This window comes from Brachyistius frenatus, unplaced genomic scaffold (genome assembly GCF_029030835.1).
Source record: "Brachyistius frenatus isolate BFR_SWC_R1_liver_20210118 unplaced genomic scaffold, ASM2903083v1 Contig_28, whole genome shotgun sequence".
Classification (NCBI taxonomy): Eukaryota; Metazoa; Chordata; class Actinopteri; family Embiotocidae; genus Brachyistius; species Brachyistius frenatus.
The window spans coordinates 2,391,604-2,414,648 of record NW_027210627.1 but is presented as its reverse complement, the minus strand read 5'-3'; the positions used below and the strand labels follow the sequence as shown (position 1 = coordinate 2,414,648).

Below are 23,045 nucleotides of genomic sequence, written 5' to 3'. Positions count from 1 at the left end.
AAGCAAAGCTAACTTTCTCCTGCTGTTGCTTCATCGTCACAGAACAGACTTGAAGTGGCATCAATCATCTTACTCACAGAGAGAATTTGCATATTCCTTAAAAGTAGGAACTTTTCCTTTGAATTGGCAGACGTGTAAGATTTACTGCAAATCTCAAGGAAGCAAAACTTTCAAACAAATCACTGCAGCTAATGCTTTTAAAATAACAAGACAATTAAAACGTATCTGCTTCTGATAACATGGTGTGGATCCGAGAAGGACTGTGGCCTCTACCAACATATTTTAGTGTTGACCGAAGGTGTGGCTTCTCTGCGTTTGCCGGAAGTAGCTGTATAAAACCTAATCTCAGTTTAGGGGAGTGACGACTCTGTATTAATCTTCAATGAGACTGCGGATGACCAAGCCTTCACTGAGCTGGCAGAACGCAATAAAAGTCAGGTGGAGGGTTTAATACTTTCAATGTTTTGCAGATGCTGATTTAAAACTATGTTTTGTCACACAGCTCTAATGCAAGAGGTTCTCTCCCGCTTTAGACCACATTTGCTTTCCTGCCATTATGCAAATGAAACAGACATTCAGGCCCTCCTATTGCGACACACTGACGCATTCCTGGTAAACACACATGTATTTATTTGATTTTAAAACACGCTAGACTGAAAAAAAAAAAAAAAAAAAAAGGGGATTGTGTGACTCTGAGTGAAAGATTTACGGCGACAAAGAGAAAGATTGAGAGAGAGAGGCCGGGGCGGCGTGCCAGGGCGCGGATGAGCTCATTGTTGAAACAGGGATTTCCACATTTCCATGTCTGTGTGCCCCACGCCATGAGCCAGGGCTGGAAAACAAGAGCAGGGAGGGGAGGGGGCACACACACACACACACACACACACACACACACACACACACACACACACACACACACACGTTACACTAACATGTGAAGTACAGGCGCACACACACACACACACACACACACACATGACTTTGGTTTAAAGAAGACAGATTTTCCCAGTCTCTGGCATGTCAGTGGAAATTCAGAAACATAGGCCGGGATATAGTTGAATTGCACTGTTATTTTTTTAGTCCCACACAAACAAGAACACACACACACACACACACACACACACACACACACACACTTCATTAGTCTGCTACAAAAAGTCGCCTTCACACATATTTTGCAAATGCAGCCAGTGGAGTGGATGGCAGTCGCATGGAAACACACAGCAAGTAGGCATACAAGGAAGCATGCACGCACGCACAAACACGCGCGCACACACACACACACACACACACACACACCAACTCTACATCTGTACTGTCAATAGGGCTAGGCCTGCGCGGTGTCCACGGCAACCGGGCCCCTCCCTTTCGCCTGCAGGGGAGGTGTTTTGAAAGATCACAGCGTGTTTGTACGTGTGTGTGAGAGAGAGAGAGAGTGTGGAGAGGGAAAGAGAGAAAGAGGCGTGGAGGCCCGAGTCAACTACGAGAAGTAAAACTCCCTGCCTTTACTTCTCAGCAGGAGCGACGGACGGCAGCACCCGAGAGGCCGTGAAACTCCCACCAAACTATCTGCGTTTTAGGTGAAATATACCCCCTTTAAAAAAGCGGGCCACTCGACCACCTGTGAGCCATGGAAGAAGACCCGTCCCGCACCGAGCCCAGCAGCGTCTCCGGCAGCACCCACACCCTCCCGCAGCAGCAGCAGCCCGAAAACGCGGAACTCCTCATCCCGAGCTTCAGCCCGTCGTCCGCGCCTTCCTCCCCGACCCCGACCAGCACCCTCTCCAGGATGGGCTTGAAAAGCCCCCCCAGCCCGACCGCGGTGGCGCCGGGCAGCCCCATCGACCGCGGCCAGGTGAGCGCCATTACCGTGGTGGCGCTGCTGGACAAGCTGGTCAACATGCTGCAGTCGGTGCAGGACAACCAGCAGCGGATGGAGCAGCGGCAGGCCGACCTGGAGGGCGCCGTGCGGGTCGTGCAGGGCGACGTGACCCGGCTGTCCAAGACCCACATCTGCACATCGAACAGCGTCAGCAAGCTGCTGGAGCGCTCCCGCAAAGTGAGCGGACACCTGAAGGACGTGAGGGAGCGCATGGACAAACAGGCGGTCCAGGTGAAGAAGCTGGAGAACAACCACAGCCACCTGCTGAAGAGGAACCACTTCAAAGTGCTCATCTTCCAGGTGAGGGAACGAGACAACAACAACAACAACAACAACCAGTCACACTCACTGTATCAAAGACATAGCCTCTCTTAATATGCTTTAAAGGGGAACTCCACCAATTTAAGACATGCGGTTCAGTTTACTCATCATGAAGAGTGCTACTCGGTCTGTGAAAGAAAAAAACAACTTAATATCGTCTTATGAAAGCTACTATTACGTTGCATTATGGGATATGTAGGATTGACTTTTTTTTTATGAGCTTGACCGCAGTTTAAAAGTCAGGATATCTCTGCATGTGACCCTGAACAGCATCCCAACTTTTTTATTTTTTTATTTATTTATTTTAAAGTGCATTATTAAATGGTTGAGCTACTCCTTTAAGGTGAATGAATTTATGATAACTCAACCTAGTCTGTGTGTGGGTGTGAGCGTGTCCTATTTGCATCCATATTTGTCTGCTACAGTGGGTGTGTTTGGATGCGTGCACCTTTTTACGTTTTGCCTGGTTGGCACTGCCACGTGATGCGTCTTTATTACATTTGCCACATTTCAAACTTGTGGAGCAGGACTTCAAACAAACACACCCCTGCAGAGCTAATAAAAGATTGTGCAAAAAAAAAAAAAAAAAAAAAAAAGTAATATAATCCAGGTTTGTTTATGAGTTGAGGTCTTAACGAGGTTGCCACACGAGTTTGTCTTCGTGTGTGTGTGTGTGTGTGTGTGTGTGTGTGTGTGTGTGTGTGTGTGTGTGTGTGTGTGTGTGAAGAAGAAGAAGAAGGGTGTGTCTGGGAATGGTGGTACAGAGGATAATAGAGGAGGGCTCAGACCCTGACTGACTAGATCTGTTTACACCTCAAAGTCATAATTCATGTAGAGTTTTTTTTTTTTTTTTTTTGGATAGATTTCCCACTTCTAACTGCCATATCACACCTGGGAGGGTAAACCTCATTGCAAGTGTTTAAACTTTTCTAATTTCCACATAAAATTGTGAGTGGAAAGTATGACTAAAATCCTTAAATAGACTTTCCCTCGCTTGTCTAAAAAAAAAAAAACATTAAAAAGAGGGGAAACTTCTGGTGTTTACACAGCATCTAAAAGATAGACCTTTTACTTCAACCTGCATTCTCTCCATGCAAATGAAAGCTTAGTTTATTGTGATAAGCGGTTGCCCATGCAAGTCTCTGTGACTGATACATGTCCGTTTGAAAAAAAAAAAATATATATATATATATATGACTCGGGCAGGAGATTTTTGTGCATGAATTAAGTGCATGGGGTTTTTCATAATTGTGTGTCTGGGTGCCCGTACGGGCGTGTGCTCAGGTAGTGAAAAGGAAGGGGGGGAGGGCATTGTTGACCCAGCCCGAGCCACTGAGAGCTCTTAAACCGCTGTTGTTAACTGGTTTCCCAGGTGCTGAGGCTCTGTTGTACAAATGCAACAGGTGCCAAAGACCAAACCCTGTACAAGCTGACTCTCTGTGAGTGTGTGTCTGCAGGCGAGGCAAGCAGATGGGTTTGCTTGACTCTCTCCCCCCCCCCCCCCATCAGTTTGTTGCCGAGATAAGCGAGAGTGCTGTTTGTTAGCGGTGCCCTATCGAACATATTTGATTATCTGCTCCCCGTATGTATCATAGTGAACGAGTTTAACTGCGGTTTGGTACTTTTGCTTTTATTAAACATGGTAACATTTATAAAAGCATGTAATTGCAATTCAAAAGTGCTTTTGTTGATTTTTTTTTTTTTTTTTTTTTTTCCTTTCAATTCATGAGTCAAACTAGGAGTGGAGCGTTTGCAGATTGCGACGTATTAAGGCCAGGTATGACCTCCTGGGCGTGTGTGTGTGTGTGTGTGTGTGTGTGTGTGTGTGTGTGTGTGTGTGTGTGTGTGCGTGTGCGTGCAACTTGCCCATTGGATGTTATGCTGATGTGTCGGGATCGGGTGTATGCAGTTACAGAGCAGCTAAATGAGACTGAGTGGGGGGGAGTGTAAGAAAATAACTAAGTGCAGCCCTTGTTCCTTGTCCTGTGTTGACTCCTTTCGCTGTGTCCGTCACTTTCTGCCTCCCCTAATCTCTTTTTGCTGCTGCCATCATTGTGTCTTTATGTTCCACCTCCGCTGCTGCGCTCTGATTTTCCTCTGGTGGTTCTCTAATGCCTGCCGATTGTTCACTTCTCCCCGGTTCAGTCTTTTAAACAAACTCCAACTTGGACGGAGCCCCTCTCTTTCGCTCGAGCCACCTGTCCCCGTTCCCTGAAACTACAGGGAAGCACATGCTGCACGCCTCACGCTGCCCTTTGATAACACACATTTTCTGCGCCGCCCGAGAGCCAAACTCGATGTACCGAGCCCCGTTATCTGTCGGCCGAGGGGCCCTCTATTTTCTTTCCCTCCCCTCCCCAACTCGACAAAAATTGATCCCAAACACTCATCACCCTGTGTGTGCCAGCTGAGGTGGAAACACAGAGGGGGGCTTCTGGGTAAACGCCCACTGTCGCTCGGAGCGAGGGGTCCGCACTAGCTGCTAGGCTTTGGCCACGCTCGGTCAGAAATGACAGCGATGTCTGCCGCTCCGCTGCATTCCTGCTTATAACGAGGACTAATGAGGACTTAATTACCACTTGCTTGGGTTTTGTTTGTTTATGTTTGTGCACCAGTGCTTTTTCCTGTCTCAACATGGCTCTCTTTAGGCCTTTTCTCTTGTACACACACACACATGAGCAAAATACTATACAATTCCCAGCCATCTCAGATTCAACGGTGTACTGTGTCAAGGCTATTTTGTTAATTTCTGTTTGGAGAAGTAAAATGTCAGACTACTAGATTTTCTTTTTATGTTGTTTGTCACACAAACACATGTCAAAAGACTTGTTACCTAAGAGTTTGAATATCAGCGATGGCTTCAGAGATCCAATAAACGATCCGCGTTTGCATCAGCGCGGCATTGCAAACACGCGTTTTTGGAATTGAATTTCCTGCAACAGAAGTCGTTTATTTCCGAGCACATCGTAACTTTTCCCATCCGTGTTTATTTCACAGACAGATTCCATCGCAACAAACAATTCGACCACAATGGTAGATTAAGTTTGAACAATGTCAGAGTTCGTGAGGGTCAGAGATCGGCCACATACTCAGCGGTGAGAACACCGTTTGCGTGGAGCTGTTGATGGGATGGGAAGAGGGTGTTGGGTGATTATTGTGGTTGGGATCCCTCATCTCAGAGAGGCGGGGGAGTGACACCGGTATGACTTTTCACACCCTATCGAAGAACAGTCATATCGCTTTGCAAGGAAAGAGAAATACACTCCCCGGCCAAAGCAAACGCGGTAACGGTGGAAGTTGTTCAGTAGAGCATTCATTTATTAAATCTGACTCATCTAACAAGCTCAATGTAAACTTTCCTGATTGTGAAACTGCTTTCCCATCTATCACCTCACCCTGACTCATCGTTCACTCTGCCAAATGCTTGCAGAAGCTTAACATCACTCATTTTTGTTTGCTTTGCTTCCAATTGCCGTAGAGCTTTTTTGTGTAGCGACACTTGACCAAAGGTTGAGACTTGATCTTGGCTTTCAGCAGCAGGAAGTAAAAAAATTTTTTCACGCTCTCAAGATGGAGGACAAACTGGTCGCCCCACCCTCCTACCTTTTTACTGTAGTTTAATGATGCAATGCTGAGAGTGGAAAAAAAAAAAAGAGCCAAATCATGTTCCAGTAATAACAAGTGCGCAGCTCTGTCAGATCTACATGGGTCCCATCTTGTTTGCGCAAATCAAAACGCTGCACGACAGATGCTTCGACGCAAGAGAAACGCTTCAAACCAAACGGATGAAGCAAGAACAAGAGAAAGAACAAGCTTATTATCCTTCCAAACTAAAATATGTCCAGCAGTAATTGGATATTTGAGCATAACTTGAGTGCATATTGTGCGAATGCTCACAGTTATAAAATCAGATCCATTTCCACGTGTTGCAGCAGGCCGCTGGCTGCAGGCTACAGCTGAGGTTTGTTCTGCGTCTCCCTCTTCGAGGTGATAAATTACACCGCCGCGTAGCTTAAAAGCAGCGTCTCGGTGCATTCAGACGAGCTGCGTCTACGTGTCACCCAGTTTTAACCGACGCAGATGTTGAGTAAAAGTAAAGGGGTACTTAACTTAAGTGATTAGGTCATTTCTTTAACTTATGCGGGTGTATTTTTCTACATGTATTCATCCTGACGATGACTAAGCTGCAGCAATCCTCGTTTTTCTTTGCAGCCACTAGCGTGAGTTCATTGTGCAGCATAACCCTTCATTAGGTCGACATTTTGATGGATTGGATTGTTCGCGTCAGATGGACGTTGAGATCTCACGACGTGTTGGCTCGTCACGGGGAGAATGGGGGAGGTTGCCGGCTTCTGCAAAACCAGGAGAAAAGTGCACTCCAGTAACTCCAGTTAGTTATTAAATATAAATGACCAGCCTGGTATCACACTAAAGTAAAGTATAATAGAGCTGTCAGTACACGGAAAGATAATGTGACACTGCCAAGTTTGCCTACGCACGAAAAGTACACGGATGCATGACGAGCTTCGATAAAGGTGGTCACGTGATGAAGTACAAAGTGACAAAGTCCAAGTAGGAAAACGGATTGGACTTGGTTGGATGGATCAAACCCAAAACTTTCACCCAGTTGACCAGAGTTTGAGTCCGTGAGACAGTGGCGTTGGTTTCTTTTAGGTATCGTAAGTAATTGACTTGCATAACGTTAACATTTTAAATTGCCTATTTGAACCCAAACCATGATATTTTCTTCATCTTACCCAAGTAGTTTTGGTGCCTAACCCTTACGAGTAGTTTTTTTCTAAACTTAAATGCAGAATTTTTGGCAGCTAGCCCTACTTTTCAAACCTAGTAAAGGCAAAACGTGACACTCACTGTCCTTCAGTAAACAGTTCTCATTTATGGGGATGAGCATTTCAAGCAAAAGTACTAATCGAAATCAGCCCGGAACTATTTGATTATTGATTGACTATTCGGCCCACCCACACCCCCTTTTGGCAGGAGTAATGCATTACAACCAGGCTCCAGTAAAAACAGGGGAAATAAAGAACTATAGTCGCATATAAAAAAAAAATATATATTAAATATTATTTTAACGACAAATTGAATATTCGAAAATCATGCCCCGTCCCCAACTCATAATATCAGGAGTGACATGGGTTAATGGATTTGAGAATAGTTAACAAAATAAAGTCCCGTGTTTATCTGCCTGTGATGAGTTTTTCCCGTAAAACACAGCATTATGTTTGGTACAAAGTTTGTTTGATAATGTATCAATACTATTTAGACCACATATTCTACTATATGCAGAAGTTTATAGATCAAATGTATATAGGTGACCAGCAGTATACAAGAAGTGCCTGTCATGCATTTTGTCCTCCGCTGTCAGATTTTTACAGAAAAGTGCTGTTGAAGCACCAAAGTATAAATTTAAAAAAAAAAAAAAAAAAAGACTAAAGTTATTGCAGAGCCTTCAAGGCATGCTTTCTAAATGAACAATGAAGTTTGTTTACTGCATGGATTCTCGCTTTGTTATCATTCTTATTTCCCCTTTGGGGTTCATTCCTCAGATAATCCGCCGGGTTTTCAGACAACAGAAAGTGAAGATGGCAGAACGAGCTGGAGAGATAAATACAGAGAGAAAAATGATTAGCAAAGTGGAAAAAAACGAAGCAAATATATGCCGTGTATTTGTTATTACGAGTGTAGCATAAGAGTGAGTCTATATGAGAGGTTATGCTGAAGTTTGCAAACTGAATAGGCGATTTTTGCATGTGGATGGGGCAGTATTGCCCTTAAGTGCTTGCTCTTTTCCCTGATCTCCCATTCAGGTTTGACAAGTCTGTCTGAGGTTCAGGCAAGTTTGCAACTGCAGATCCCTTGGAAAAAAAATACCGGCTTTAACCGCTTTAATACCACAGAAGAGAGACGATTGTGAGAGAACGAGCCTCAACAACAAGCTGATAAGAAGTGGGGTTTTTTTTTATGATGAAGGTTAATAATAGAAAGGTTTTTTCAAAGTAATACCTACAATGCTATTAGCCCATTCAGGTTTTTGATTACACGATAGGTATTAATAAGGTAATTACAGGAAGCTCTTTTGCACACTTGCAACTCACATGCTTCTAATCCCCTCAAGGCCTCCACATCCATGACAGGAAGAGGGAAAACAATTGGCATTCTGGTTCTCACTGTTCTTATTTCTCGGCTCCTCAATGAGACATAAAAATACAACATGTCTTGACTGACATTTGTGCGATTTGACCTCCGATGGGGTAAACATTGGAACAATTGTAGTCCGCCTTATCAAAAAATGCCAGCACAGCTCTTATCAAACAATGCTTCTGATACGTACTGTATTGGATTGTGCTGAAGCACTCTGTAAAGGAGGATCTTGGGAGTTTTTGAACAACGCAAAGCCACGGTGCAGTCGGAGCTGCAGAAACTATAGCTGTAATTGTGCAGGAATGTTGTGGTGACACTGCGGAGGACATTCTTTTACCGCTTTATATCATTCATCTCGGATGGACGGTGTTAGACGAGCTGTGAAAGTCTAGGAAGTGCAGTGGAGGTTATTATAATGAATATAGTGCCTTGTATGAAATTAATTAGGAGACTCTAGGGAGCACATGTCACAGAGAGATGAAACACATCATCATCTCACAGTGCAGAGACTGCTATCACCTAAATTACGGGGTTGCGTGAACAGGTTTCCGTCAGACGTCCATCATTTATGTCGTCGCGTATAATGGCAGCCTCTGTGGACCGCCGCGATCTGCGTCCGAGCGGCACGTCAGCGAGACGTCGCGCCTCAGTCGGTTATTGTGCTGTGTGATTACAAAAGCGTAAACATGCCGGGTTTTCTTTTTGCTCAGGCAGATATGGGAGGGGTGTGAACTCGAAAGAATGCCCGAACTTGTTGTGCAAAACGTCGTGAGTATTAAGCCGAGAGGCATGATCCAGAATTGGCATGAAGTTGCCGGCGAGGTATTTATGACACTTGGAATAATAATGTCATATTGTCAGTCGGGTAGGCTACTATCCTAAAAAAGTGTTCATCAGTTAGACCTCGACGTACTCCGTGCAGCACATGGAGAGTTTTGTGTCAGTGCATTCCCATGATAAAGAGCAGAATTCCATTTCCTTTGCTTCCTTTCCTCCTTCCTTCCTTCCTTCCTTCCTGCGTCCACAGATGGCTCTTCGTGCGCACTGGGACAGAGGTGGAGGGGGTGTGGCGTTACGCAACAAGTCGGACAGAGGTGAACTGCAAACCCAACCTCTCTCTGCACCGCAGAGGATGTGCTGTAATCAAAACATATGCAGATGAAGGCAAATCACTTCAGTTTCAGGTAGACAACGTAGAGCCTTTGTTCACAGAGGAGATGGAGCGGGGGCTGCGGGTGAATGGACAGTGTTAGAATGAGGTGGGTGCTATGACAGATAAAGAGGATAGGGAAATGTAGAGATTAGGTAGAAATGGGAGGAGTGAAATCTTTTTATCAATCAATACAAATCGTCAGGAGCTGCACATTCGGTGGAAGTAGCACTCACTTTTTGTTTTTCCTTTTTACAATAGTTGCTGTGTATCTCCTTCTATAAAAGTAATTGCAGGGGAGTTGACACCAGCAAATGTGTGCACACGCATGCGTTTCTGTGTGTGCGGTGGCGGTGCTGGCGTACCCTCTCATTGGTGCAGTCTCCCCCGGAGGCACCTGACTCACTGTGCCAACACACCTGTACCACCCTCGCCTGGCAGGATTAGGAAAGCCTTCATTCATCGTCTGAAGTGCCAGGAAAACACACCTGCTAGTGCATGCACATAAACGCGCGTGACTGGCAGTGTTGTGGCTCACATTAGTAAATTAGTCACTTACATGCGCGCGCGTGTTGATCGGCAGTAGTTTTCTAACGCATGAATATGTCTGTGTTGTTTTTAATTTGAACTTTATTTAAAGTGTTGCAGAAAGTATGGCAGAGGCAATTACAATGGAAGTAAGTTAAATGTGGTGGGGGGTAATGGGGATTTTACGCTATTAGAAGTTCACTCTATGAAATGGACATGCAAAACCCAAGAGATAGAAGTAGGTGTAAAAGAAGCTTTTGCTACCTTTTATCATGATGTTGTCATTTAAAAAAAAAATGATTTGTTAAATTTAACATTAAAAAACAAACTGATATTAAAAAGTCACAGAGTCCTTGGAGTTTCATCGTACAGGAACTAGGTATAGGGCACGGATTTCAAAATATTCAAACTGCAATTATAATCTAAAAAAAACAATTAGTATATGCGACTCTCATTCTTCTTTATTTCTCCTGTTTCTACCGGATCCTGGTTGTAATTCGTTTACTCCCGTCAGGAGGTAGCAGTAATGCGCCTAAAAGTAAAAAAAAAAAAAAGAAAAAAAAAAGAAACAGGGGGGCGGGGGGGAGAATTCATAGTACTTTTGCTTGAAATAGCCATCCTCAACAGGAAAAAGGAATGTTGATGTCATCAGTTTAGCAGGTGATTTCAGTGCTTAATGAAAGGTTAGAGACATACGTTTAAAAAAAAAAAAAAAAAAAAAAAAATCATCCGGGGGGGGGGTATAAACGACTGCACCACCTTTTGATGGCAATCCATTTAATGTAGGCATTTCACTTAGTAATGTTAACTGCATTGTGAAAGGTGAGAGATCAGGAGGATTCATCCTCTGGGGACCATGAAGCCATCCCACACTCACTTGCAGTTAGATGGCAGTTCTACCACTTAACTGAGGTCTTGACCTGCATTATATAACTGTTAGTACAAAATGTCTTTGAAGTGAGCTCGTTGTAACAATAAATGAACTTGGGTTTTTTGGTTGGTTTTTTTTAGCCAAATTTATTAAAAAATTTCTGTCATCTGGCTCTCTTAAACTTTTTCTTTTTTTTATATGACAATAGTCAGTGTCACACACACACACACACACACACACACACACACACACACACACACACACACACACACACACACATTGCATCACATTCTCAGTGTCTAATGAGAGCTCGCTTTAGAGGGTAATGTTGATTAACAGCATTCCCAAGAGAAAAGTGTGTGTCCACACACACACACACACACACACGCACGCACGCACGCACGCACGCACGCACGCACGCACGCACGCACGCACGCACGCACGCACGCACACACACACACACACACACACACACACACACACACACACACACACACACACACACACAGGATAGACCTGGGTCAAATGGTGTTTGGGAAAACTGCCAAGACTGTAGTAGGTTAAACTGAGGACATGCTAACTTCCCACCACTTTACTGTTTATGTAGCCAAACACAAACCGAGCATCTTTACCCGGAAGATCAAAATAAAAGCTGTAGAAAGAAAACCTGGATGAAGTCATGGCTGTGGAAAAAAGGTTAAATGTAATATTGACCATTCTTCAGAGTAAACTTGAGGTCAGAGACTTTCGCTGTTGTTCTTGTTAGGAGGGCTGCAACTAACGATTATTCTCATTATGGATTATTTAGCCGATTATTTTCTCGATTAATCGATTAGCTGTTTGGTCTTTAAAATGTCAGAAAATGGGGAAGATGGCTGACCCAATTTTTCCCAAAAATTAAGTCTCATGCTAAAATGTCTTGTATTCGCTCAACCAACTGTTGACAACCATATTCAATTTATTATTGTGAAGAACCAGCAAATATTTACATTTAAGAAGCTGGAATCAGATAATTATTTTTCCCCATTAAATCACTTTAAATCAAGTAATGAATTATTAAAATAGTTGGTGATTACTTTTCTGTGAATCAACCAATTAAATATTCTTTGCGATTTAACCTTCTTTTTTTTTTTTTTTTTTAATTTCTTTTAAATTCATTTCACAACAATATACCAACATAAAGCCAAAACACCATAAAAAAAGAAATAATAATTGCATGTTCTTTTTGACAATTTCTAACTGAAGGTATCCCACAGCAACATTATAACCAATCAAATATTCAACTCGTTATTGGCTGGTGTGCACGATGACTAGAGGCAGTGGTAAACCAATGTTTTTGTTGATTGATCACTTATGGTGATAAATACCATCAGTGTTGCTGAAGCGAACAATACTTAGTCATCCTGTAGGCGGGCTGCTCAGTTCTCCTTCGGTCGTCGTGTTTTGAGATTCAGTTGCTGCCTCCCACACACTTCAGTACCCACGCTGATTATACCAAACATGTTTGAGCCAAATCAGAAAGTCTACGGTGTGCCCAGACTGGAGGCGTCGAGATTGAATCGTTCAGAAATCGCGCCACCGCCGAACAATCAGTGGAACATTAGTCTTTATTATCAAGGAATGCTCCACCGGGGGTCAGTAGAGGCCACGTTGCCTCTGATTTTCTAATCACGACTGGTCACATTTAGGTGGCTGCTTAACCCGAAAGCTATTTCGCACTTCACGCTGATTTAAAGCTGCGTGACACTATCTGAAATGTTAACACAGAAAAGGGGCGATAAGCACAAAGCCTGAAGTTCTATCATCTTCCAAGAAGCGAGTTTCTCTGCAACCTCTAATGTGTTTAATACGAAAGCTCGTCACCCACGGAGTTCCTGACTGCCTGATTTGAGTCTGCGTGAACATGTTCAGATCCTCGCTCTCTGTGGGTGTGGTGCTGTGTCGGAGGCGGCAGAAAAATGGGGCATTCAGAAACAACAGTTGGGAGCTACAGGGAACAAAACCGAAAGGCAGGGTTACAGTTAAACCGAGTGAGAGGTGAAGGTAACCAGAGCTGGTCCCTGAGGTGCTGACTTTTGTCTTGTTGGAGTTCAAGTTACAAACCTGTGGTGCATTGGGGCTCCCAAATTTATTTCTACTTTTTGGTACAACTTGTCAGAGGTTTGTGAGATAAAAATATGATTTAGAGTTGATACCAGAAGATTGCGAGTGTATTTATTTGATTGGGTTTTGTGCTGTGTTCCTAAATTCTTTCTCTTCCTCTTGAAATGATGTCCCTGCTCTTCAGGTTGATTTTGTGCCTTTAAGAACAAGCAGTTCCGACTCGGCGATCAACTGGACATTTGGAAAGTGCTCAAATCAGCATAACATCCTGCTCATCACTAGAAATACCACTCCGCCTTCTCAATGGGAATATATAATTGAAATTGAATTTCATATAATATGTAATATAATGTTGTTTTTATTAGTGATAGGCCTATTAAATGTCACCCATTTGGCCCTTTTGGTGCTTATTTGTCGCTCTTAGCACCCGTACCGTAACACCACCGATAGTGGCACACTTAAAGTCCGAGCTGCGATATCTTTTTTTTTTTCCCCAGCGGATATCTTACTTACAACAAGAATGTGCTAGCTAAGCAGTTTAGTGTTTCTATGTTCTGTATTTATTCCGTTTTTGAAACGATCTCTTGAAAGCAATAAAACCGACTCGTCTCTGTTGCTACGTCGTTGCTAAGGGTCGTCCCTACTTCCTGGAGTGGTAGACATTGAGACATTTATATCTGCTTCTACTAACGCGACTGATTGTTTTCCAGTTGTTAGTCATACCCCATGCGTTGCCATGGAAAGTTCCAGAAGTGGTCATGTGATTGAAACACACTTGGATACGTTATTGTAATTGGCTAATAAGTCTTCTGCGGTTTGACACTTTAGCATCAATTCGTGGGTGAATTAAAAACTTCCCGAGACCGTTCCTGTTGCGCACAAACAGCAAAACGTCGTGAAGTGCCCGGAGCAGAGGGAAGCTGTAACCCTTGAGGCCAAGTATTCCAGGTTACGTTGTTTGGTCAAAGTCAGCGCCCGAGTTGCACACGTTTTTGTGGCCTCCAGTATGCGCGCATTCGTGATTTCAACATGGACCAGAAACTTGAGCAGGAGGCACAGATCCCATTTTTTTTTTTGTCAAATTTGCAGGGAGCAGAACAAAGTCGCAGAAAGCCAAATACGGTTAGAAGTGGGGATTGGGCGCCAGCGATTGTGTTGTTGAGGGTGAGAGACTTGTCTTTTCAAACACCAAAGCGCCAGCGTGACCCCGTTCAGGCCGTTTGCACTCAATGTTTTCCTGACCTGAAGCATCTTCTTTGGACGATGGCGTTCTGCCCATCTTGAAATGCAAATGCCACTCAAAACACCTCACTAGGCTCATTGCTTTGAAGCATTTCAAGAGTTCCCGTTGTCGGGTTTGGCACGAAATTTGATGTTCACACTTTGCCCCTAGTCCATGGTCAAATCTTAAATGCACATGTACCACTACTCAAAAATGTGTGCAAATCGGGTGCTTTGTTAGACCAATCAACGTAACTTGGTGTACTTACTGAGGAAGGTTGTTGCTTCCCCCTGCTCCATGCACATCATGGTGCAGTGCGCTGTTTGTTTACAACAGAAGCAGTTTTCAAACTCTTTGATTGCTCCTTGTATTTAATGATATGGATGGTACTTTTTCACTATTAAGGGGGGCAATTCACTGAGTTTCTGCAATTGAAATATCATAATCGCAGTCTTGCATCCTCAGTTTAAAACATTACAGCATATAATTGTCACAGTTACTGTATCATCTCATCTCATTCATGTATGTAATACAACAGCGTGTTGAAATAGCCTTGAATGGAGGAATGGGTTTAAGCTGACATTCTCTGACCGACTGCACGCATCATGCTGCTATCCTTTCAGACGCATCATGATGGGGGAGGGGTAATGGATGGTTAGGAGGCAGGACTCTTCTAGACCATCTGGTTGGCCCAGTCTGAAAGTATGTTAATGACACCCCAAGAAAAGATGTGTTGCACTGTCCCTCAACAGCTCATGACATCCTGTTGCTTTAAGCACTTAATGTCTTAAGAGCTGCCATGCATTCTTTGAAATGCAGTCATACTTCAAATAAGGACTCGCTCTGATGTGCACGGTGCAAAGACAAAGCTAGTGTTGTATGGAGGTCAGGAATATGGACGTATGAAAGTATACAAGTTAATTAACCCATACAGAGCCAAGTCTTGCTGGCTGTAAAACCGTGAAATGTGCTTTAGGCTGTGCTACATTAAGTCTACTCGGAGCCAAAAATGCACTGGTCATACTTTAAGCTGTCACAGGGAGGGTTTGTTTATGAGCATTTCAAATGGGTAGTGGAGGATGTCAACCACTGATGCTGCACCTTCACTCACTCCTGGGTGTGAAAGGATAGGGGCAATTGGGGGTGGGAGCTCCAGCTTAGATATCCTCAGTGGAGGAGAACAGTGTGTGTGTGTGTGTGTGTGTGTGTGTGTGTGTGTGTGTGTGTGTGTGTGTGTGTGTGTGTGTGTGTGTGTGTGTGTGTGTGTGTGTGTGTGTGTGTGTGAGAGAGAGAGAGAGACTCCATGATTGTGCATAGATGAGTTGGCACCAAGTCAAACGGAGGAAGAAAAAAAAAAGATACTAAAACATAGGGAAGAGGTGAAAGTCTAACATATTGAAGCTCTGGATACTGAACTCATTGCGCTTCACCTCAACTCCATTTATGGCGAGCGATGTGTTTATGGATAAAGGGGTCCGAGGTACAGAGAGATATTGAAGAGAAAATGACGAGGCGTGTTTTGAGTCCTGCGAAGAAACAGGTGGAATTCCTCAAATGTCTTAAGGAGAAAAATCAGGCGGGCGTGCAGAGACTGGTTTCTTCTGTCCTCGACGGGCAGATCAAGCCAACGTGTTAGAGTGTGTTCAACACAGACTTCAGTTCACAATAAATACTTTTTTGACCATTTCAAAGAAGAAATAACTGTCCTCGGAACATGTTCACCAAGTATATATTTATAGAAATGTGTGGTTGGAACTACATCTAATTGCCAGTTCTGACCAAAGATTCGCTACAAGATGATTTGAAACTTGCATCTACTAGTAATTGGCCAGTCTGCAAAAAAAATGTTTCAACCTTCCAATTTACAGCAAAACAACAAGACAGTGTAACATCTCCTCCACAGCAACTATGCACTTTCGCTTTTACGGTTTTTCTGACTTTTCGTTGCTGGATATAATTTGTAGCATCTTAAAACGGGACTGAGGATGGTGATAGTGAGTAACTTGTAGCAGTTGAATTTTTAGTAGTGATAAAATAACGAAACCCCCCAACCCCCCAAAAGAAAATTTTTTTTTAGAGGGTTGGGAATTTGGAGTCACCCATGGGTGCTTCAATGCAATATGCAGGAGACTTGTGGAAATTTGGAATAAGAGTTTTGTCAATTTCTACCATGTTTTTTCCAGCGCATTTAGAGAAGTTGGTGTCCCCTCTGAAAAACCACCAACTTTAAATTCTAAAACTGCCCGCTGGTGACTTGAAAAGGAAATCGGCTGGCTTGAGTCGCTCTGAGACGGACGAGTTCACAGTGCTGATCAAACAAAAATGTTTCGTCGCGAATCTTCGGTCTGAATTGGGATTAAGCATCTTTACTTTGATCGTCATGGTCTAGACTTTCGTAGATACCATATCATCCCCTGGCTGGAAGTCTAACCTTCTCATCCTCTTTGTTTCCCGACAGGAAGACAACGAGATCCCCTCCAGCGTGTTTGTCAAGGACTCCCTCAAGACCCCACAGCCAAGCCAGTATGATGCAGAATCCACTCATGTTTCTCCATCTGTCACGGGCTCCGTTGATGGCTTCCGTACTCAAGAGGAGGGTCTCCACACCATCAGCCTGTCCTCGGATGAGGAGGAGGATTTTCACCGAATGGAAGAAGAGTTCCTGGAGGGCGAGGCCGCAATGGGAACCTCCCGCCCATTGGAGAGAAGGTCTGACCGGTTCAAGCGCTCCAGCCTGAAGAAGGTCGACAGCCTCAAGAAGGCCTTCTCCCGCCAGAGCATCGAGAAGAAGATGACCCAGATCACCACCAAGATCGTGCCGCCGGAGAAGCGTGAGAAGCTCATGAAGAGCCTCAGCCCGAACCACCTCAAGAGTCCGACTGCCAAGTCATCCTCTTTCAAGGTGTCTCCCATGACCTTCAACGTCAAGAAGATGAGAGATGGGGAGGTGCCCACACAAGACATGGGCTCACCTGGGGAAGAAGCCCATGTGGAGATTCCTCCTCTTGGAAGTCTAGATGCCATGATTCCCCTGGCGGAGGTCCATACCGAGGAGGGTGTTTTTGAAGAGATTCAGGAGATGCTAAGCCCCTCCACCTCAGAGAGCATGAAGGCAGATCTGGCAATCAACGGGAACGCACCGAGCATCGAGTTCGAGCTGAATGGCGATCATATTGCTGGCCTGGCGGTTCCAGAGCTCGATGAAGATATTGGCGAGGAGGAGGAAGACGACGAAGAGAAAGACAAAAGCCCCGTGGAGACGGCAGCAGAGGCCCAGACTCCCACAGCAACGGTCGCTGTGGAGCAAGTGTCTTAAAATGATTTAACTATCAGTTCTAATTTCCCATTCACTCTTTTCGTATGTTCCAACAATTACTGAACTCCCGGCAGGTGCAAGTTCCCCCCTCCACTGTAAGCAGCCCCGTGTTCATGAGGGTCGGCACCCTCTTACACTAGCAACACTCTGGACTCCCTGCGGTAGTCTTCGCCTGGACCTTTCCTCCAACACAACACTTTGATTATCACCAGCACAGTCTGAAAACCTTGACATAATCTGCATTGGCAACTAAACCCGACAAGTGCACCTGCCTCAAAGGGTTAAGATCGAAGCATCCAGTGCGAGTGCTCCACGAATCCCGTAGTTAGGTTGTCCAAAGAAGGCAACAATGCAGCCAACACGCCATAACTGACTCTCGTCAACCAGTGCCCACCGCATCAATCAGTGCTCATCTCCTGGGCGCTGGACCAACTGTCTGCCTCCTGCTATGTTTGTCCGCCTCCGGCCGTCTCTTCCTCACTGACAAATAGCCCCTTTTTGCTCTTTGTGTTTTTGTTGGTTTTTTTTTTGTTCTACTGCCCCACAGCCTGTTGAGGCAGCGTTGTTGCCAGGTTGTGCAAGAGTTGGAATGGGGAGTTTCTGCATTTTCAGTGAAAAGGTCCTGGGGTGTTTTTTAGTAGTGGTTTAGAGGGTGTTTACTGCATTCTTTAGGCCTGCGCCGAGGAAGCCCTGATCTTATCTAGCAGGTAAGTCCGAGTGGTTTTGTCCTTCGCCTCCAGTTGTGAAATTGTATGTCGGGGCCCATCGTGAGGTCCAGTTTCATCTCTCCCACCCGTTGATGTGGAACAACGTAACATACTGTAGGGTTGCCCTTTGACCTCAAGCAACCGATCATCTTTTGCATCAAAGAAAAAAAGGATAAAATACGTAATGGAGGTAAAAAAAAAAAAACTAAAAAAAAAATCGTTCTTGAATGCCTCGAATGTCACACTTAATTGACACCCTCTGAAAGATGAAATAAAAAAAAAATGATTGAATATTCAGTAGCACTATGCTTGAGTTCGGTCACGCCGATGCAAATGAAGAACATTGTTGCAGGATAAAAGCTACTCCAGATGTAGATGCAAATGCATTAGTGACACAAAGGACCTTACAGATTTGAACACGGATGCTAAATGTCACTTTTGCGGCCCTTTTTGTGTTTTCGCAGGGCTGTCTATATTTGTGTACAGGTATTATTGTCTTTTTCACGCGAGGCACACTAATCGATAGGAACTTGCACAAACACCATAAAAAAAATACAGTACAGTAATTTGTACTTCTGCAGTAACTATCTGTGAATTTTCTTTTTTTCTCGGATGTTTCCTTACTTGGGTGTTTTATAAGCCGAATTTTTTTTTCCGTAACTTGCATGGTGAAATGTTTACTCAGGTTCACATGTTTAAGATAAAAAAAAAAAAAAATGGTTTCCTAAGAATTAGCCTGGGCACCATCACTAAAGCCCCTAAGCCTTAATACATGCACAAACATAGTCCTTCAGAGCCATTACCTCGCACAGTCTGGTGTGAGGAATGGCTCTCCTTGAAGGGATGAATTCCTCCAGTTTTGTAAATAAGAGTGACGGTAAAACATGCCTGAATTTAAAAAAAAAAAAAAGTTTTTATTTCCATTCCTGAGGATTTCCTTGCAGCAGTCACCTTTTTCTTGGGGCCCGAACTAAAGGTTTAATACCAGTTACATGAAAACAAGAAAGTTTACTTTTAAACAACTTGCATCAGTCACCTTTGTCTTTGGAACTCGTGCCTTCAGGTTTCTACGAAGTGCCCTTCCTCCTGTTGCTCCCTTTTTTTTTTTTTTAAGAGCTTTTACCAACCTCAGCTACAGACTTGTCCAATGCCACGACTTCCTAAAAATAATTTAGCAAGTGATACCAGGTGCCAGACACCTAGAGAGGTCACAGAAGTGGATAAAGGCAGAGGACAGCATTCCTAGGTTTGACGGATGACTCCCGCTCAGCCCATTTTTCATGCTCTTGGCCTCCTTGTTTGAGGCTCTGTGCAGCCACAGGTGTTCTGCCCCTGTAGAGGCTCCTGGGCAATGAGCTCGTAGTGGAAGGGGGACAAGTGTTTCGGGAAGTTTTGGGGAAGGACTTAAGTTGTCGGAGAGGTCGATAAAGTTGCCTTTGGTTTCGGGAATATGAGCATCTTCGCAAGAACGCCGTTTAAATTATGAGAGTCTGTGATGCATTTGGGAATTGATCTATGTTTTACGGGATTTACTGTACATACCATACCAGTTGCTGACACTGCAGGATTAGGAAACCTCCCATTTCAGTTTGACTCTACCCCACATCCATTACACTGCCTTTGAATGAAATAGATAAGATAAGCTATACATTCTGGACATTTTTATGTATGCTGGCCAAAATACTTTAGATCTAAGCTATGCAAGAAAATCACTTGTGTCGTATCAAGTCTGGACCCATTCCAATCTCTAAAAATCACACTTATGAATACTTTAAAGTACTAACTTGAAAGTATAAAAGTGAATTTCTTAGTGTGAGAAAGAACACATAATATTAAGTGACTTTGTCCGACTTAGAGTATCTGATCACATGAATGTAGCCAATCAATGATGTACATTGATCCCACCATATCTCAAACATACTTACAATGTATTCAGTGCTATGTTATTATGCACGACAATATAGAATTATAATTTTTTTTTAACAGTTTGTTTTGTTTGTGTGAAATCACTGGGAATAAATAAAATCGGAAATGAACACCTATATAATATATTTAGACTACAAAATATATGAACAGTGCATTAACAAAAAAAAAAACAACAAAAAAAAAAAAAAAAAAGGAAAATGGCCAAAATGGAAACAAAGTTCTGCTGTGAGAGTTTATAAGGATAATTTAGTGCCACAAGACAAACCAGTGAATCTGCTCAGGCAGTGATGGTAAATAACAACAATACCCGTCATAGACTAAAACTGCCCCAACTTTAAACATATACTGTTCAGCTAGCGTATTATTTTTATCATCAGTCAGTAAACGGACGTTTCTGTACTCCTGTCGTTGAAGATCTACTCTACAGCTCTCTTGAATTTAAGAACATTTTTACGTCGCAACTATTTTGATAAATACTTTTTATTTTTAAGTTTGTGAGTAATAGTTTACCTTTCATCTTAGTCCAAACTTTGACAAATACAGCCCGCTGCAAACACGAGAATTTCAGCGCATGCGTTGAAACTGTATTTAACAAAGTGCCTCTTGTGTTACAAAAAAATAATCTACTAGTTTGCTCAAATGCAGTCTGTAAGAAACAAAAACAAAAACAAATTAGACATAGATGATCTTAAATGACATGTTATGTGTTTATTAATCATTTTGTGGATTTTTTTTTTTTTTTTTTTTTGGTTCAATTTAAATCTTCTTTGTATAACTCACCTTACTGAAAATGAATCGAACACTACCAGTTATTTTCTGTTTATTTGTGCAACCTGTTTTACTTGGTGATATTTCTGTCTGCTAACGTGTAACGAAATGAATTTACACGTGTATTTGTGCAAAAGTCAGTTTGTTTTGATTTCACACTGTTCATTTTGAATCATAGGCGAGAACCTTCAGCGTTACCAGGTAGCGACATTCTGTTTAACTCCATCTTTGTTTTGACTTTTTAGCCTTTTCATTTAGCTAACCACTTAAACCAAAGAAGTTTCCTTCGCAGAAGAAGATTCCCTGCCGCTTTAAATCTGCTTCTCGCCTGCATCTCCTAAACATGCCGGCAGTTCTGTTCAAACTTTTAGCATTGTATACATCAATAAAGATTTTAGAAAACTAAAATAGTGTTTTTCTGTCTTTTTTTTTTTTTGGGGGGGGGGGGTAGTTATCCAGGTAAGAGGAGACATTCCCCATGACTCGTGTTTGACCTAACAAGAAAACATGTTCAGCTTGCTGACCCTCAGGCAATCACAAGTTTTGAAAGTTATTGCAGGTCAATGCACTGAAAACTAGTGAACCCGGGGTTTACAACTTTGGGCGGTGGAGGATTAGTCTGAGAGAGGCGTGGTTCACTTGCTCAACCCTTATTATCCTTCACTTGAGTAAAAGTACACAGACTAAGAACCACCAGTAAAAATGTACCTAAAGTATTAAAGTCAAAGTACTGGTTTGGTCCCGCTATTATTATATATGACATCATTCGATTGTTAATACGGAGCATCATTGTGGAAGAAGCACGTTACTGTTGAAGCTGATGGAGGTTGATTTTTGGTGAGACATTGGATCATTTGAACTTGTATTGAAATAAAACCACTTGAAAGAAGTTAGAGGGAAAAATAAGTATTTTTAATTATATCCAATAGACTTCTGAAATGTGACCCCAACCACACACTGCTTTTTGTAAATCTTTAAAAGCCCAAAATACCAACAAAAAAAAACCCCACTCATTTAATCTTTAAAAACGGGTTGTATTTTCAAAGTTTGTATTCTCTATTATGGTGAATCTTCATCTTATCAGTAACTACAGCTGATAAATAAATGTAGTGGAGTTGAAAGTAGCCTACAATTGATTTTCCTCTTGCGCTGCCCCCCCCAAATAGCCAACTATATTTGTCATTCAGTTGCAGAGACAATAATACTGCAACTTGTCAGAGATTTTATAAATGACATGGAAACATTTAGCCTTCCTCTCCAAGATGGTGGCCTTGTTGGTAGCCCGGGGGGGCGAGGTGGGTCCTTGTTGTGGGAAGTGAGCCACTCTCACTTGAAAATTGGCAGTAACTTACAGAATAAAGTATTTGGTCATGTTATAGTTTGTGTTTCATGGAGTGGATATTAACTATTTAGTTCAGCTCCGAATCACCTTCGGAAAAATTCCACATCCCCAAATCGAAACGGGCCGGCTCTAAACTTTTATAGTCTACGAACAGTTACTGGAGCATGTGAAGTCCAGAATAAAAACAAAGTCTTTTGGTGCTTTAAAATAAATGCTTCTTTTTAACTCTTTGTTTGTATGAAATTGTTAAAAACCTCTTGTGCCTTACATGTAAGAAGAAGCATTGAGCAGCATGTTACTGGCTGCAGTCACTTGTCAAGTGCAATGCTGACAGCGGTGGTAAACTTGCTGTAATTATCCAAGTCTTTAAAGTCTTTGTCTCGGCCCAAATTTACGCAGCGCAGCTTTCCAAATGTCGTGCACGTGTTTTCGCTGTCTCGTGGCTCGGTTCATGCGACGTTTCTCTCGGGTCTCTGCCTCGTAACGGCAGACTTGGTGTGGACGACATAGGCTCGTAAATATATAGGCTATAAATTTAAATGATGAAATCAGTATTATGAATTCCTACGAACAAAACCCGTGTTTACCGTTCCTGTATTTAAATATCAGCGAGGTGCGTCGGCTCTCTGTCCGTGTCCAAGAAAAAAAAAAAAAAAAAAAGTAAATCTGAACTTGAATGGGTGAGCCACGCTTTTATGCTGGTGTTTGGCTCCCTCCGGTGTCCAAACTCGCGCCAATGCGCGGTGC

General features: G+C 43.1%; 1 protein-coding gene across 1 annotated transcript; it reads left to right on the top strand.

The window, feature by feature from the left end:
- The first annotated feature begins 1,436 nt into the window (after positions 1 to 1,436).
- cavin2a (caveolae associated protein 2a) lies at positions 1,437 to 21,364 on the top strand. Its single transcript, XM_069698858.1, has 2 exons — positions 1,437 to 2,182; positions 16,698 to 21,364. Exons 1-2 carry the CDS (start codon positions 1,631 to 1,633, stop codon positions 17,553 to 17,555), a joined length of 1,410 nt encoding a protein of 469 aa, XP_069554959.1. The 5' UTR covers positions 1,437 to 1,630; the 3' UTR covers positions 17,556 to 21,364.
- Positions 21,365 to 23,045: the final 1,681 nt, after the last annotated feature.

Bases quoted from the DNA above. Each gene is read 5' to 3' on its own strand.
- cavin2a (XM_069698858.1), top strand. From the start codon at position 1,631: ATGGAAGAAGACCCGTCCCGCACCGAGCCCAGCAGCGTCTCCGGCAGC. The intron at 2,183-16,697 runs GTGAGGGAACGA...GTTTCCCGACAG, and splicing joins TCAAAGTGCTCATCTTCCAG to GAAGACAACGAGATCCCCTC.